The following is a 15,685-nucleotide window of genomic DNA, read 5'->3' as shown; positions in this document are numbered from 1 at the left end:
CTCATCAATTTGATCCACAGTATATGGAGTAATAATTTTATTGGGAGAAATTCCAAACACTCCCTTTGCTGCTCTTATTCCTTTGAGTATTAATTGTCCTACAGCCTCAGGATACCTAGTAAGAATAGTGTTAGGAGAATAAGATAAATGTATCCACAATAATGGACCTTCTTGCCAAAATACTCCTGTAGGAATATTTTTTGTTGGTAGTACAATAAATAATAAAGGCAAACTTATATCAATTCTATCTAGATGCATATTTTCCATATATGTTTCAATAATTTTTAATGCCTTTCTAGCTTTAGGAGTTAACATTCAGGGTGAATTTGGACATGATGGACCTTTTAGAATATCAAATAAAGGTCCCAACTCTCCTGTTGGTATGCCTAGATAAGGCCTTATCCAATTTATGTCTCCCAATAACTTTTGAAAATCGTTAAGTGATTTGAGTTGATCTACTCGTATTTGAATTTTTGGTGGATGGACCATGGTTGAGGATAACAGAACTCCTAAATAATTAATTGGAAAATTTAATTGTACTTTATCTATTCCTATCTCTAGATTATAATTTTTTAATAAGTTCGTAAGTGTGGCATAACATTCCAGCAATATGTTTTTATCTTTATGTGCTAATAATACATCATCTATCTAGTGAAATATTTTTAGTTCAGGATTTTGATTTCTAAGTGGCTGGATTGCTTTATTAACATAGATTTGACACATAGTTGGACTGTTAGCCATTCCTTGAGGGAGTACTTTCCATTCCTACTTTTCATTCCTACTTGGCAATGGCCCTCAGCACTAGACTCCAGAGCAGTGGTGCTCAATCATGCCATTTTGTACCTAAGAGGACATCTGTAAGTTTCTGGGGACATTTTTTGGTTGAGACATCTGGAAAGGGGTGCTACTGTTATCTAGTGTGTAGGGACTAGGTATGCTGCTAAATATCCTTCAATTCATAGGGCAGTCCTCCACAACAAATAATTACTGGCCCAATGTGTCAACAGTGTCAAGGCTGAGGACTTCTGGTATAGAGCAACACTAAATAAATAAATCAAAGAGATATGGCTAATATGCATATCAAGATGATACAGGATAGTGCTAGTTATAATGTTAACGGATTTCTAGGATTTATTGACGAACTCAACATATATGCACATTAGGTATACACGTGGACACTCAAGGTTACTTCACAACAGCTGCAGTAATTATTGCTGTTCTTACAGGGGTAAAATTATTAGTTGTGGGGCTTTGGTAGAGTGCTCGCCTAGCACATGCAAGGCGATGGGTTTGATCTTCAGCACCACATAAGAATAAATAAATAAAATAAAGGTATTATGTCCAATTACAACTAAGAAAAAAAATTAAAAGTTATTAGTTGATGAGCAATTTTTTAAAATTATTTATTTAATTTTTTAAAATTGTAGATGGACAAAATACCTTATATTAATTTTTATGTGGTGGTGAGGATCGAACCCAGTGCCTCATCCATGCTAGGCAAGCACCCTACTACTGTGTTACAACCCCAGCTCTTGATCAGCAATGTCAAATGGAGGTAATATGATGTGATATTCAGCTATGAGTGTGAAGTTTCATTTTCTGTAGGAGGCTGAACAATAGTTGCTGTAGCTGATGCATCACCAGACATCAGCCTTCCAAGCGTTGTCTTCCACAATATATTATTTTATTATTCATTTTCATTTTGTCTTATGTATGTGGGAGCAGATTTTGCAATTATAGGAGGATTTGTGCCTTGATTCCCACTATTTTCAAATTAAATACTTGACTCTATATGAGCAGAGATTCACCTTACCGTTATGTTTGTGGGAGTTTCCATAACACTTCCTTGAGTTATCAGGTACACCATGAGATTCTCTGATTACTCAGGCACATTTACACCATAAAATACAGTATCAGCTATAAGCTCATTTCTCTTATAGTTGTAGTAATAATAATTTTCATAACCTGAGAAGCTTTTGCTTAAAACAAGAAGTCTGAGTAGTAAAACTCTTTATTACAAACTTACAGTTACTTCTTGGCTGAGTACTACCTTATCATACATTTGAAGAACCTATTTTATTAAAGTAAAAAAGGAAGGAATCAAATCTCCATTGTAGCTGGTTTCAAGCCAGTCCATAACCCTTATGACTTTCTGTATAAGTAAGATATTACTAAAATCATTACTTAACTTTGTCAAAGTTAATTTATAGGTAAAACTCCTGTATATCTTTATGGCACACCTCTTTCCAGGAGGATTCTGAGATACAACATCACCCATATGGAAGAACTACTTTGTTTTCATGATTATACCTTAATAATTATGTTCTTAATTAGTTCCTTAACCTGCTATATTATTTCACTTATATTTACGACTAAATTAACTTGAACAAGCACCACAGATGCTCAGGAGATGGAAACAGCATGAATAATCCTGTCAGTTATTATTATAAATTTTAATTGCTTTACTAACCTTATAAATCCTACATGTAGTAGACGAAATTAGTCCATTTAACTGTAAAAACCACTGGCCATCAATGATATTGAAGCTATGATACAAAAGCTATGATACACAAATTATGAATATTTAAACCTTAATTCTTACATAGTCCACATAGTAGATGTAAAACCAGGAGAATTACAACTACTTGAAGTAGTAATCAAGTATTATTATCAACAGAAATATCAATTCACATATTGGTTCTACTCAAAGATGTGCTGCACTCATAAGCTGTCCTGTCAATAGGGCTAAGACTGAGGCAATTCCAGAATGCCTCCATCAAGCAACCACAACATGCATGTGATCATCTGCGTCACAGGCAATGCTCGGAAGTGTGTGGGTCACACACCACAGCTTCATACCCACTGTTCTTGAACTAGTCCCACTAAAACTGATCAGCATCAATATTATAATATCATTATGAAGCTATTACAACATTAACCTTTTAAATTAAAGGATGAGAATATAAATATCTCCAAAATGAGAGGCCATAATGAGAAACATTGATATGATTACTATTATATCCATAATCCTAGAACTATTCTCTTCCTGTCAAAAATCTCGACATACCTATCCTCTAAATCAACCATCAAAAAACATTGAAACACTATGATATAAACCTCCTTTAGAAAAAAAATGAATGAAAATCTATTTGCCTCTTTCACTATAACAGCATTAACTGTTATTATTCTAATCTCTCATTTCCCAACATTATATTCTCCACTTCTGAGAACTTGATTGATGGCTGACATCTCTTTTCAACAATGATTAGCTCATCTTGTACTTAAACAAATATTACATAATATTAAAGGATGAAACTTATTATTAATATTAATATCACTTATTATGTTTATTGGCTCATCAAACCTACAAGGACTACTACCTCATCCATATACAACCACTCAGCTATCAATAAATTTAGGTACAGCTATTGCATTATGAACAGGGGCAGTGTTTTTGTCAGCTTTTTTCACTGCTGTGACCAAAGACCTGACAAGAACAATTTTCAAGGAGGAAAAGTTTATTTGGGACTCACAGTTTCAGAAGTCTCAGTCCACAGACAGCTGACTCCATTGCTCTGGGTCTAAGGTGAGGCAGAACATCAGGTGGGAAGGGTGTGGTGGAGGAAAGCAGCTCAGGGCATGGACACCAGGAAGTAGAGAGATGGCTCCGTAAACCAGGGATAATATATATATATCTATATCTCAAAGGCATGCCCCCAGAGACCCGCCTCCTCCAAATCCTACACCTGCCTACAGTTACCACCCAGATAATCTGTAACAGTGGATTAACTTACTGATTGGGTAAGGCTCTTATAACCCTATCATTTCACCTGTGAACTTTCTTATGCTGTCTCACATGAGCTTTGGGGGAACAACTAGTACCAAAATCATAACAGGCAGTAATCACTGAATTTCATCAACATTAGCTACTTTCTACCTCAAGAAACACCAATTCCACTAATCCAAATATGAGTGATTATTGAGATGATCAGGCTTTTTATTCAATGTATAGTGTAGCTGTCTGATTAACAGCTGATAGTATGGTCAGCCGCCTGCTTACATACTTAGTGGAGGAATCACATTAGTTCTAATGTTCAAATCCTCTAATTAAATTTGTTATTTTGATTATACTATCACTTGAATTTGCTGTGGCTTCAATTCAAACTTACACATTTACATTCCTAATTAGTTGACACTTACATGATAATAACTAACGACCCGCCCAACTCATGCCTATAATGTAAACTAATGCAAGCCCCTGAGCACTAATAGGAATATCACTAGCTCTTCTTCTGGCATCTGGCATAGCAACATGATTTTGCTTTCACTTAGTAACTCTAGTAGCCCTATGTTTATTAACCAACTCAACAACAATATGCTGCTAATGATGATACATGGTAGGAGAAGGCACATTTCAAGGTCACCACACATTACTTGTCCAAAAAGTATTTCAGTATGGCATAATCTATTTATTATATTAGAAGTCTTCTTTGCAGGATTTTTCTGAGGCTTCTATCACTTGAGCTTAGCCACAACCCCTGCATTAGGAGGAGTCTCAACCCACTAGAGGTCCCACTACTCAACACCTCAGTCTTAACTAGTCTCGATTACTTGAGCCCATCATCCTCTCACTCAGAAACACATGAATTAAGTCCTCCTCATAGCAATTTTACTAGGAATTTATTTTACACTTCTTCAAACCTCGGAGCATTTTGAAATACCACTCATCACATTTTAATGAACATACCAAAAATACCCAATTCAAAAGAAGAAAAAAAGGAACAAAGAATAATATGAAACATAAGTAACAGCAAGAAAACTGTACCCAACTGTATACCTTAAATTAAATCAAGTGCAGTCTGAAACTGTGAACTCAACAGCAAAAATAGATTGGATAAAGAGAACTATAAGATATAAAATTTCAATAGAAGAACGGGGCAGCTCAAAACAGAGCAGGGAGGAAGAGCATGAGAAGAAGATTACCATTAAACAGGGACGAGAGGTGGGAGGGAAAGGGAGAGAGAAGGGAAATTGCACGGAAGATGGAAGGAGACCCTCGTTGTTATACAAAATTACATATAAGAGGATGTGAGGGGGAAGGGAAAAAAAGAGAGAAATGAGTTACAGTAGATGGGGTAGAGAGAGGTGATGGGAGGAGAGGGGAGTGGGGGATAGGAAGGGGATAGGAAGGCAGCAGAATACAACAGACACTAGTATGGCTGTATGTATAAAGGTGGCTGTATAACCAGTGTGATCCTGAAATTTGTACACGTGGAAAAAATAAGAATCCATACCCCATTTGAATCAAATGTATAATATATGATATGTCAAGATCATTGTAATGTTTTGAGCAACTAATAAAAAAATGTTCTTTTGGCAACACTAAAAAAAAAAAAAGAACCCATTTAAAAGTGAAAGGATGGATTATACCCTAGACCCCCCTTGATCGCAACTTCCCCATAAAATCCAATGAAGTTTACAAAAAGATAAAAGTGAAAGATTGGATTGGGAAATGATATAAAATGCACACAGTCATTGGAGAGCTGGAGTGGCTGTATTATCTCAAAGTAGATGTTGGAGATAAAAGTGGCATATTTCATAGTGACAAAAAGGTAGTTGAGGCTGTGGCTCAGTGGTGGAGTACTTGCCCAGCACGGGCAAGGGCCTGGGTTCAACCCTCAGCACCACATAAACATAAATAAATAAAATAAAGGTATCGACAACTAAAAAATAAATATTAAAAAGGTAGATCATCAAGAAGATACAATACTTCTAAATATGTATACACTTAATAATAGTACTTCAAAGTAAATTAGGATAAATCAACAGAACAGGAAAAATAAATGAAATCCTAAATTATCGTTGGAAATTTCAATATTCCTTTCTCAATTAACTAGTAGGGCATGTAGATAGAACATCAATACAGAAGAGTGGAACAACACTGTCCCAACTTGTCTGTGTAGACACTTACCAAACTCTGTGTTCGACAATAAATAGAAGACATTCTTTTCAAGCACACATGGAATATTTACCAAGAAAAACATACTGGGCCATAAGACAAGCTTAATACATGTATTTAAAAGGAAGAAAATAATATGTTCTCTGACCAGAATGTATTAAATTAGCATTTATTTCATTTGGAGATGGAAAGGATACAGACAAGAGTTAAAAAAATGACAAGAGAAAATCAAGACATGAGTTTCTGTGGAAGGATGTAGGCATGAAAAGAGAAAAACGGAGTAGGTCATACAGGAGGCTCCTGGGGAAGAAGTGAGCCCAATTCACCAAGCTGGAGGAATAGAGAGCATACATGAAAATAGAATTGTATGACCTGATAGGTCATGACAGACATGACAGATGAATCAAAGACTTGAATGAAGGAAAAAGTATGCCCAATTCCAAAGAAACAAACTTGTTTTAGATGATAAAGCAGTTGGCTTGTGGGTAAGAATATAAACACATAGGCAACCACAAACTTAAGGATAAAAGAACAGTGGAAATAAAAAGGGCAAGTCAAGAAATAGGAAAAGGAAGGAAAGTATGGTAGAAGAATATAGTAGGTTTTCTGGTTAGACCTGACTACACCAAACCTTTTTTTTTTTTTTTTTTTAATGCAGGGTATTGTGCTTGATACTCAGGATGTAGAGATATCCAAGGAATGCCCTGCCCGTAGGCAAGAAGCAAAGTGGAGAATTAAATCCAGAAGTAATGACGTTTATTGCTGCTTTAGAGACATGAAGAAAATGTACTGATAGGATAAGATAGGAACAATTCATTCTGCCAGGAGAAAAGAAAAGCTCTACAGAGGTTTATCTTGCTCTTGAGTAGATTTCAATAGGTGACGATGTAGGCAAGGAGGCAAGGCATAGTAAAGGGACGGAAAGGAGCAAGCAGAAGCCTGGAGCAAGACCGAGTGCGGTGGATAGACACCAGTGTAGGTGTCTGTGTGAGTGGATATAAAAGTGGTACTGGGAATTAGAGAGAAGGCTCAGGACTAGACTCAAAGGGCTTTGGCATCAAAGCTTTGCTAAAAAATAAAATAAAATAAAGACCTGATATGTAGTACAAGCAGATTTCAAGCAGAAAAGGAACTGCTGATCCTTGTGCGCAGAATGTAGGAAAGATAACTGAAGAACAGTGAAGAAAATAAAGGAATTATTGAAAAGGCCACACACACACACATTAAAAAAGAGTCCTTAGAAGAAAAGGAATCAAATGTGACTATGGGTTACTCTTTCTTTCCTTTGTCTTTTTTAAAGAAACTTTGGTGGACTAGGTGTAGGTATGGAGAAGAAATAGGCTGAGAGGGGACCCTGTCCAGTTGGCCTCCCTGGACTCCCTCTAGCAACCCACAGCTGGACCCCTGCAGTCTGTGCTCCACATCTAGGAGGCTGAGAAGAGAAGATCTTACTACCACCTGGGCTTCACAGGGCAAAACCCAGGCACATCTGAACAGTATGTGCCTAGGCTAGGGCTGGCAGGTCCCTGGTTGCTCTCTATCCTTGCCACTATTTCCCCAGCCCCCGTAACAGAGTTTTGGTTCCTGTTCACAGAGCAAGGGGACACTGTCAGGCACAAGCACTGAGCAATGGTTGCCCACTCCTTGGGTCCTGCCTCTGTCCCAAAAGAACAGGTGTTCTTAGCCTTACTTTCTAATTAGACTCTGAGTTCATCCCTCCATCTCTTCAAGACCAATTAGCTTGCAAAGCAAGCTCTCCTTCCTATATTTTCAACCTATTTTTCTCTATCATCTCCAATTTCTTCCATCATAAACACAAAGAAAACAGCCATCTTTGACCCTGCCCTTGTGCTCTCCTATTTTCATAGCCCAGCCTCTCAGAATAAGTCATCTGCATTCATGGTTTCCATTTCCAGACTTTCCACCCCCTCCTCCACCAACTGCAGTCTGCTGGACCTCTTCTAAGTCACTGCCACCAGTTTCACCAAGGGCTTCCATGATACCCCGGCTGCCAAAGCCAAGAACTCTTTCCATTTCTCTTTGATTGATGTTCCCTATGGCCGTTCTTATGGTTCACTGTGCTAGCCTGCTCCACCTGTCTGTCTTGCTTATCCTCTGCTTCGGGCCCAATCTCCCCCAACCTGTCTTTCAGTTGCTGCACTGGGCTACTCATCCCTGTTGTGGGGTAGCTCTTCCAGATCTCCAGGCTGGTCTTCCTCACGCCTGTGACTTTTCCCTAGAATGTGTCCCAGGTGCCTGCACTGATGACTCCCAAATCTCCAGCCCTGACCTTTTACTTGTTGCCTAGCTAGTTCTACCTGGATGGCACTCAGGCACTGCAGTGTCAACATGTCCTTACCTGAGTTACTATCTTTCCCACCACAGACAGTGGCATTATTTTCCATCCAGTACACAAGCCAGAAACCAAACGTCATTCTAGAGTCATATTTCCAATAGCCAAAATGTTATTACTGTACTTCTTTTACTCATTCATTGAATAAACATTTCATAGATGCCAAATGTGGGACACACTATGCTCTAGGCACCCAGGGTTCAGCAGTGAATAAAATGATGTCCCTGTTCTATAAAGCTCACCAGCCAGTCGGATAGATCCTCAAGAAGCACCTAAAACCAAGAGGGAGGGGGCAGAGACCACTGCAGGCCAGTGACTGGGTGGTCAGGAAGGGCCTCCCTGAATGACATCTGAGCAGTGAGGGATCTGGAAGGAAGGGGACGGGAGCGAGGGAACAAAAGTGCTAAAGCTATGAGGCACTGCATATAAATAAATGAATAAAATAAAGGCCCATCAACAACAAAAAACTTTTTTAAGAAAAAAAAAGTTCCATTAATCCTAAAGACACAGAGTTTGAAGACATGAAAATGATTGTAAATTATCTAGTTAATAATTTTTAAGTTGATTATGTTAAAATGATTTTTATGTATCTGGTTAAATAAAATATATTATTCAAATTGAAAAAAAAAAAAAAGCTGTGGGGCAGGTGTGGCTTGGTGTGCCTGTGGGCAACAGGTGAGCAATGGCTGGAGTAGGCCAGAAAGCAACAGTGGGGTATGCAGTGGGAGAGTCTGAGAGAGCAGCAGTTTAGTCCTCAGAAGGACAGGCAATCTTGGACAGCGTGCAGCAGGGAATGATCCATCTATTTCATAAGGACTGCCTTCGCTTAGCATGTGGCAAGACACTGCAACCTCTGCAGCAAGATGCCATGTCCTGCGGCCACTCTCTTCCTGCCTCCCACCTGGGTCACTGAGCCCCACTGTTCTCACCCAGGTCCCCTGCTGCCAGAGTGATCTTTCCAAACTGTGAAGGAGACTGGGACTCTCTCCTGCTTAAAGCCCTGGCTCACTCTCAAACTCCCGCTCCTCCTGAGCCTGTGCACTTTTTCCTGACTTGCCACAGGATCCTTCTTCACCCCCATATTTTGGCTACACTTTCTTTTTGATTTGTTCCAGTGCCAAAGTCCCTTTATAGCTCAGGGCTCTTATTTACCTTCTTCCCTTCACCAGAAATGTCCTTTTCCCCATGCTTTGGCCTACTCTGATTTATTCTTCAAGTCTACATAGATATCACTATCCAGCCCCTATCTCAACCCCGCATCTAAATAATAGATCATACTGACATTCACATGGTTAGTGTTAACTAATAGTAAACTGGGGAGGATGGGAAGCCTGTCCAGTTTCTCTAGCCACTGTACATCCAGCACAAAGCATGGTGTCTGGCTGGCCCTCAGTGCATATTTCATGAATAAATAGATGCTGCTGGGCTCCAGCTCAAATGCCTCCCCAGCCATCAACCCCAGCCCTCCAGCTGCACCTGCAAAGGGGCTGGTGGCCTCATCTCTGCTTTACCAACCACTACCATCCAGCTGAACCTCGTGATCTACCACCTCATGAACTACCACCCAGTCAAACTGCTTTGTGTGTGTGTGTGTGTGTGTGTGTGTGTTTCCCTCCAAAACACCACACTTTTGTCACCCCAGGGACTTCGCAGCACTGCCCTCTGCCCGAGAAGTCCCTGCACTCTTGGGTGCTGCAAACCCCAGCACAGACTCTCAGAGGACTCATCCTGAGTGGCACAGGAATGGTGGGATGACAGATAAGGAACAAAAGGAGTGAATTAAGAGCACGGGAGTAAATGACCAGCAAACAAGCAGGGAGGGTGGCTAGGAGGTAGGACTCCATAGGGAAAGGTTGAGAACACCTTCCTGAGAAAGTGATCAATCAGATCCTAATGTGGCTCAGCCACAGCTGCCCCCCAGGCCAAAGGAAAGGCAAGTACAAAGGCTGCAGAGCAGGAAATGAAGGACTGCAGGGAAGGGGTGGGCAGTGGAGAAGGGGACAGCAGATGCCTGGGGAGGAACAGCCTAAGGTGCAGAACCAGGAGCAGGGAAGGTCCTCTGGGCTGGAGGAAGAGGGAATTTCAAGGAGAAGGAGACAAAAGAGCAGAGTGCTGCACCAATTAGGAGCCCTGGGGTCAGGGATAACCTGGCTCACTGGTCTTTCTAGATCCCAAAGCTCTGCTTCGCAGGGAGTAAGGAATAAGCAGACTGTAGGAGAAACAGCAGCAGGGTACACACTGCTCCTTCAAGGTCGGGGGACAGGACACAGCAGGTCCCTGAGCTGTGGCAGGGCTGGGGAAAGTTCAAGAGAAGGAAGGGCCTTTCCATTTGCACAGTGAGAGGAGGAATCAGAGCCAAGGGAATGGCGTTGGCACTGGGTGGCTGGCATAGCTGGGGCTGTCCTTGGGGTGAGCGCCAGGCAATATCTCCTATGCAGGTGGGAGGATGCGCCTTCTTTTCTTGATTCAGATGACTGCACTCTGTGGGAACAGGAAGTGTGCAAAGACAGGTGGACAGAGGGCTGTGCACCCTGGAGTGGGATTTCATAGTCCAGAGAGGAAAACAGTCAGAAGAGAGGCAGGCAAGAGGGATGTGGCTGTAGGTACCCAGACAGGCATGCTATCAAGACCCTGACAAACAGTGGGTTAGCTGTAAACTCTAAGCCTTAAGGATGAGTGGATTCAGATTATTCATTTTCTTCTCATTCATTCATCATTCATTTACTTGGTAGTTTTTAGCATACTCATAAAACATGCAACTATCAACTATCTAATCCCAGAACATTTTCATCACCTCAAACAGAAACCCAACCCATTAGCAGCTACTCACCCTTGCCACTCACTCATACCTGAGGCCTAGCCAGGATTACCCTTCTGTGTACATTGGCACAGCACACACTAGAGAACAAAACATCAGAGAAGCAAGATGCTGGAGAAGTGGACTTCAATTTCCTGTAGGATCGCTGGGGGGGGGGGGGCTGAACCAACCAAAAGCTGAATGAAGGTCTTGACTTGTGTAGCTGACAACTTCCTCTATGAGACTACAGCAAAGCAAAAATACTTGTTAACTGAAAAGAATGGGTAGCTGTTATGGTTTAGATATGAGGTGTTCCCCAAATGTGAGACAATGCAAGAAAGTTTAGAGGGGAAATGACTGGGTTATGAGAGCCTTGACCTCATCAGGTCATTAATCCAGTGGAATTAATTAACTGAAGGCCTGCTGGGGAGTTACAGAGAGAGTTCTGGAGAGCAGAACTCTCTGCTTCCTGGTGCCCATGTTCTGAGCCACTTTCCTCCACCACACTCTTCCACCATGATGTTCTGCTGTACCTTGGATCCAGAGCAATGGAGTTAGCTGTCTAAGGACTAAGACCTCTGAAACCCTGAGCTGCAAATAAACCTTTTCTCCTCTAAAATCATTCTTGTCAGGTATTTTGGTCAAAGGAGTGAAAGAACTGATCAAAAAGTAGCTATTACCCTAGCCCTGATCTGGACCAACAAGGAGGAACTGTTTAGGCTAGAGCCTGTAGGCCTCGATGTGCTTCAGACTTCATAAAGGCAGGAGTGAATCCATGACATGGGGAATGGACTCACACTTCAGGAGCTACAAGACATGCAAGAATATTTAGGATATTTAGCTGAGAAGCTATAGTTCAGAAGATATAAGATACCGGTTTTCTAGTATCTGAAGGGTTTTTATATGAGATACTAGATTTGTTCTTTAGGGACTGCCTGATGACCACACTTGGGACTAATGGGTGAAAAATTACAGGAAGACAGCAGTATTTCAGATCATCACAGGGAAAGGTTTCCTAAGAAACCTCAAGGCAGAATGGTTTGCCTTTAAGGTAGAAAGTTCAAATGCAATCTGGATACTCAATAAGTAAATGCTATGGAGGTAATTCAAAAAACAGAGGGTGATCTGACAACTGTGGCATTCCCACACTTGAGGGGTGAGGTCAATCGTGAGGTGTGTTGCAAGTGATCTGTTAAAATCATAAAACACTGAACTGTGGGATTTACTGTCTTAGATTCTAGGTTATCATTATAACACAACTCTTATTACTAAATATTTTCTTTGAGCAAAAATGAAATATTCCACATTGCTGGATAATGCTCATGGTAGTATTTATTCCCCTCAAGGGTATTTATAGGCTGAAAAGGGGGCAAGAATCACAGGTCAGGGCCTGGCAGAATTCCTTTCAAAGCGTTGGTAGCACCCGCTCCTTGGCCTTCAAGCTAATTGTGATGTACTGGTGAACACTGGAGAACAAGTAGGCCATTGCATTTTTTGGAATTGATCATCCACATCTTGCACTTGATAAGAGATAATGTTAAAGTCCTGGGAATACATCTGAACTCCATGGAAAAGGAGAATGAAGACTAGGTATACTCTGCATGTCTGTGTATTTCATTTTTCACAACATAGTCACTTTGATGACTTCAACAGGACCAAAGAAAAGTAGAGCTTTTATATGGTATTTCTTTAAATAAGCACGGCTATAGATGATATAAGTATGCCCAGAAAACATTACTTTCTTTTTCAAACACTGAACACTTTCCTCTAAGCAAGAATTGACATAAACTGGTAACTAACGGAAACCAAACTTAGCCAACCTTACCCCAATCCAAACTGGAATTGACTTTTCACTTTTCATCTCCCTGGATAAATGGCCCTGGCAGAAACTGCTGTCACAAAGGCCAACTGTATAAGTGCCACCATAAAAACGCTTGACTGGCCACCTGAGGCCTTTCCCGAGTCTTCCCTGGCTCCTTTCCCATGTCCTTTACAGTGGCCTTGCCAAGTGAACAGATGTCAACTGCCCCTCGAGATGCTGAGCAGATGGAAGGTGTCTGATCACCTGGTGCAGTGGGCTACTGGGCAGCCCGTGATTTCTGGCACCTCATATTTTTTTTTATTACAAAATTTTTTCATTATAAAACTATTATTACCACATTACAAAAATTTGGAAAGTAGAGAAAAATCACTTAGGATCCCATCATCCTAATAAAATTACTGTTTGCTTACTTTTCCTCAGGGCCGCCTGCATCTGCTTAGCCCGCCGACTCTAGAAAGGACACGCAGCAGCAACACGCACAAACATGTGTCCTCAGACAGATACCGCCGAATAATATACCCTCCCACACCTGCGTGTGCTCCTCACAGGCCAATTTCCACTCGTGGGCTCCAACTCTGTCACATTGGCTGAGACCTTGATGCCACCTTGGCTCCTTTCCTCAGCTCCAAAATCCAGGCCCATGGGCGTCTGTCATTATCTCTCCTCACATCTGTCCACCTACCTCCTGAGGATTGCGAGTGCATCTCCAGCTAGGTCTTCCTCCTCTGGAGGATGGCAGTGTGATTTGCTTACTGATTTGCTTCGCTGACTCTTCCTCCTTCCCTTTTCTTTCATTTTGCACTGCTAAATTATTTTCTTCATTTTTACTGAACTCTTGCTAAACAACATCTATGTGGCTTTCCACTGTCTGATAAAGAAAGAACATTCTTTGGTTTGCAAATGTGCCCCCAATTTACCTTTCCTGTCATTATTTATTGTATTTTGGAAACAATTATTTATTTATTTTTATATGGTGCTGAGGATCAAACCCAGGGCCTCACATGTGCTAGGCAAGAGCTCTTCCACTATGGCTACAATCCCAGCCCATTCCTGCCCTATCTTTTGCACTTTCCTCCACAAAGATTCTGCTGCCACACTGATCCCTCTACATGAAGCTGTGGTGTGCAGAGTGGGTGGGGCAGGGTATAAGCCAGCTCCCTGGTATCCCCTGCAAGGTCAAGGGTTCCAGGACAGCAGAGATGGGAAAACAGGTATTAAACTTCTGCCATTAACAATTATAAAATTGGACAGAATAAACGAATCAACTATTTTCAAGTATCAGACTATTACCAAAGCAGAGCTGTGACCCAGGAGGGAAGGGTAGCCTTCTGCCTGGGGCACTTTTTACAGTGAGGTTCCAGGAAGTGGAGTCTATAGAAAGTGGGCCTGCCCAAGCCTTTACATGCAAAAGAGATTGCTCAGAATATAAGAAATCAAGTCTCCATTTGCTTTTGTGAATATGCTGCTCCGATTTTGGATTGCAAACATATGTAATTTCTCTAAAATTTACATAGGAATTTTTAAGCTTTATCTTCCTTTCAATTTTCTTTAATTGAAAACATTGAGCCACAGTTTCAAGGGGGATTCTGACTACAAGAAGATAAACACATTTTAGGCAGTGGTGTTTTCTGTCTCTCAACCTTCCACTACTGAGCTTCATTGCCTTTTATAGCAGAGAAGGGTCTCACACAGACCCAATGGAGGTTCGTGTCGGACGAGATGTGAGCACTCTATAGTGTTCAATGCTCTGTGGCAGACTGAAGACAGGAGGGCTGGACAGCCACCATGGGCAAGCCGTCAAAGGCTACATTAGGGCCCAGGCCATCTCTCAAGAGTGACCAAAGCCACAGTCGTCAGCCAGACCCATTCTAGAGAAGCAGGAAACAGTTAGAGACTGTCAGCAGCACATCTAGGGGCATGAGGAAGGGAATTGAGGGGGCTTACCCCTATCAGCCTGCACTCTCCCCCTCTAAGAGTCAGGTGCCCTGCTTCCTCTGTTATCATTTACAAAGACTATTGTCCTCAATGCTGCTTCTTCTTACTTAACAACATTCCAAAAGAATGTTTGAAGAGCCCCTGTTTGCCTATTGCAATCAGCTGGACAGCAGGAGCAGGGAAGACCTAGTGAGAGTAAGCAGCTCAGGCCTAGACAGGCATTACTCAGGAAGATACTCCTGCTAACCACAGTGCAGTGTCTTGGGAGAGAACCCCTTCAAACTCCCTGTGCACTACAGGGCCCTCAGTCTCTCTGAACAGAGCTGCAGGGGCTTTCTTTATGGAACTCCTTACACCCAGACTGCAACTTCCTAAAGGGCCAAGGCACTCACTGTTGCCTCTTCTAAGGCCCAAGAAGCCCTGGTGAGAAGCCATTTCTCATTCTCACCCTCACCAAAGTCACCATAGGAACACAATCTTAAGGTCACACAGCTGTGTAGGCTCAGAGGCCCAGGGCAAGTTCAGGAAGAAAATAACGCCGACCTTGCATGTTCTGCTGCCTGGAGAACACATAGCTAGGCAATGCCCACAGGTATGCAGACTGCCTGCTACCCAGAATGTTATAGAAACTTCCATCCTACCATCAGCCAGTGGCCTACAGGAGAGGGCATCATCGAGGTCTCGGGCAGTTGATGGGTCAATGGTGAAGATGCAGTCTTTTCTAGGAAAAATTTTAAGATATAATTAGTAATGGCACAAATAATAGAAACTCTTCTTCACTATAGTACAGAATTAAGAACAGTTTGTTTTGCACAGATG

The 15,685-nt window shown here is 41.5% G+C and overlaps 1 protein-coding gene across 8 annotated transcripts in view; it reads right to left on the bottom strand.

Annotated features, from left to right (window-relative positions):
* Nucleotides 1-15,685, bottom strand: part of DIS3L2 (DIS3 like 3'-5' exoribonuclease 2) — a 356,130-nt gene that overhangs the window by 121,838 nt on the left and 218,607 nt on the right. For all 8 annotated transcript variants that reach the window (XM_081261984.1, XM_081261982.1, XM_081261989.1 and 5 more), the window contains one exon: nt 15,508-15,587. In XM_081261984.1, the coding sequence (XP_081118110.1) occupies nt 15,508-15,587 (80 nt within the window). The remainder of the gene's footprint in view (nt 1-15,507; nt 15,588-15,685) is intronic.

Source organism: Spermophilus citellus (genome assembly GCF_964194105.1).
Source record: "Spermophilus citellus genome assembly, chromosome: 11".
NCBI lineage: Eukaryota > Metazoa > Chordata > Mammalia > Rodentia > Sciuridae > Spermophilus > Spermophilus citellus.
Note: the sequence above shows the minus strand (reverse complement) of the source record. Positions and strands in the feature narration are given on the sequence as shown.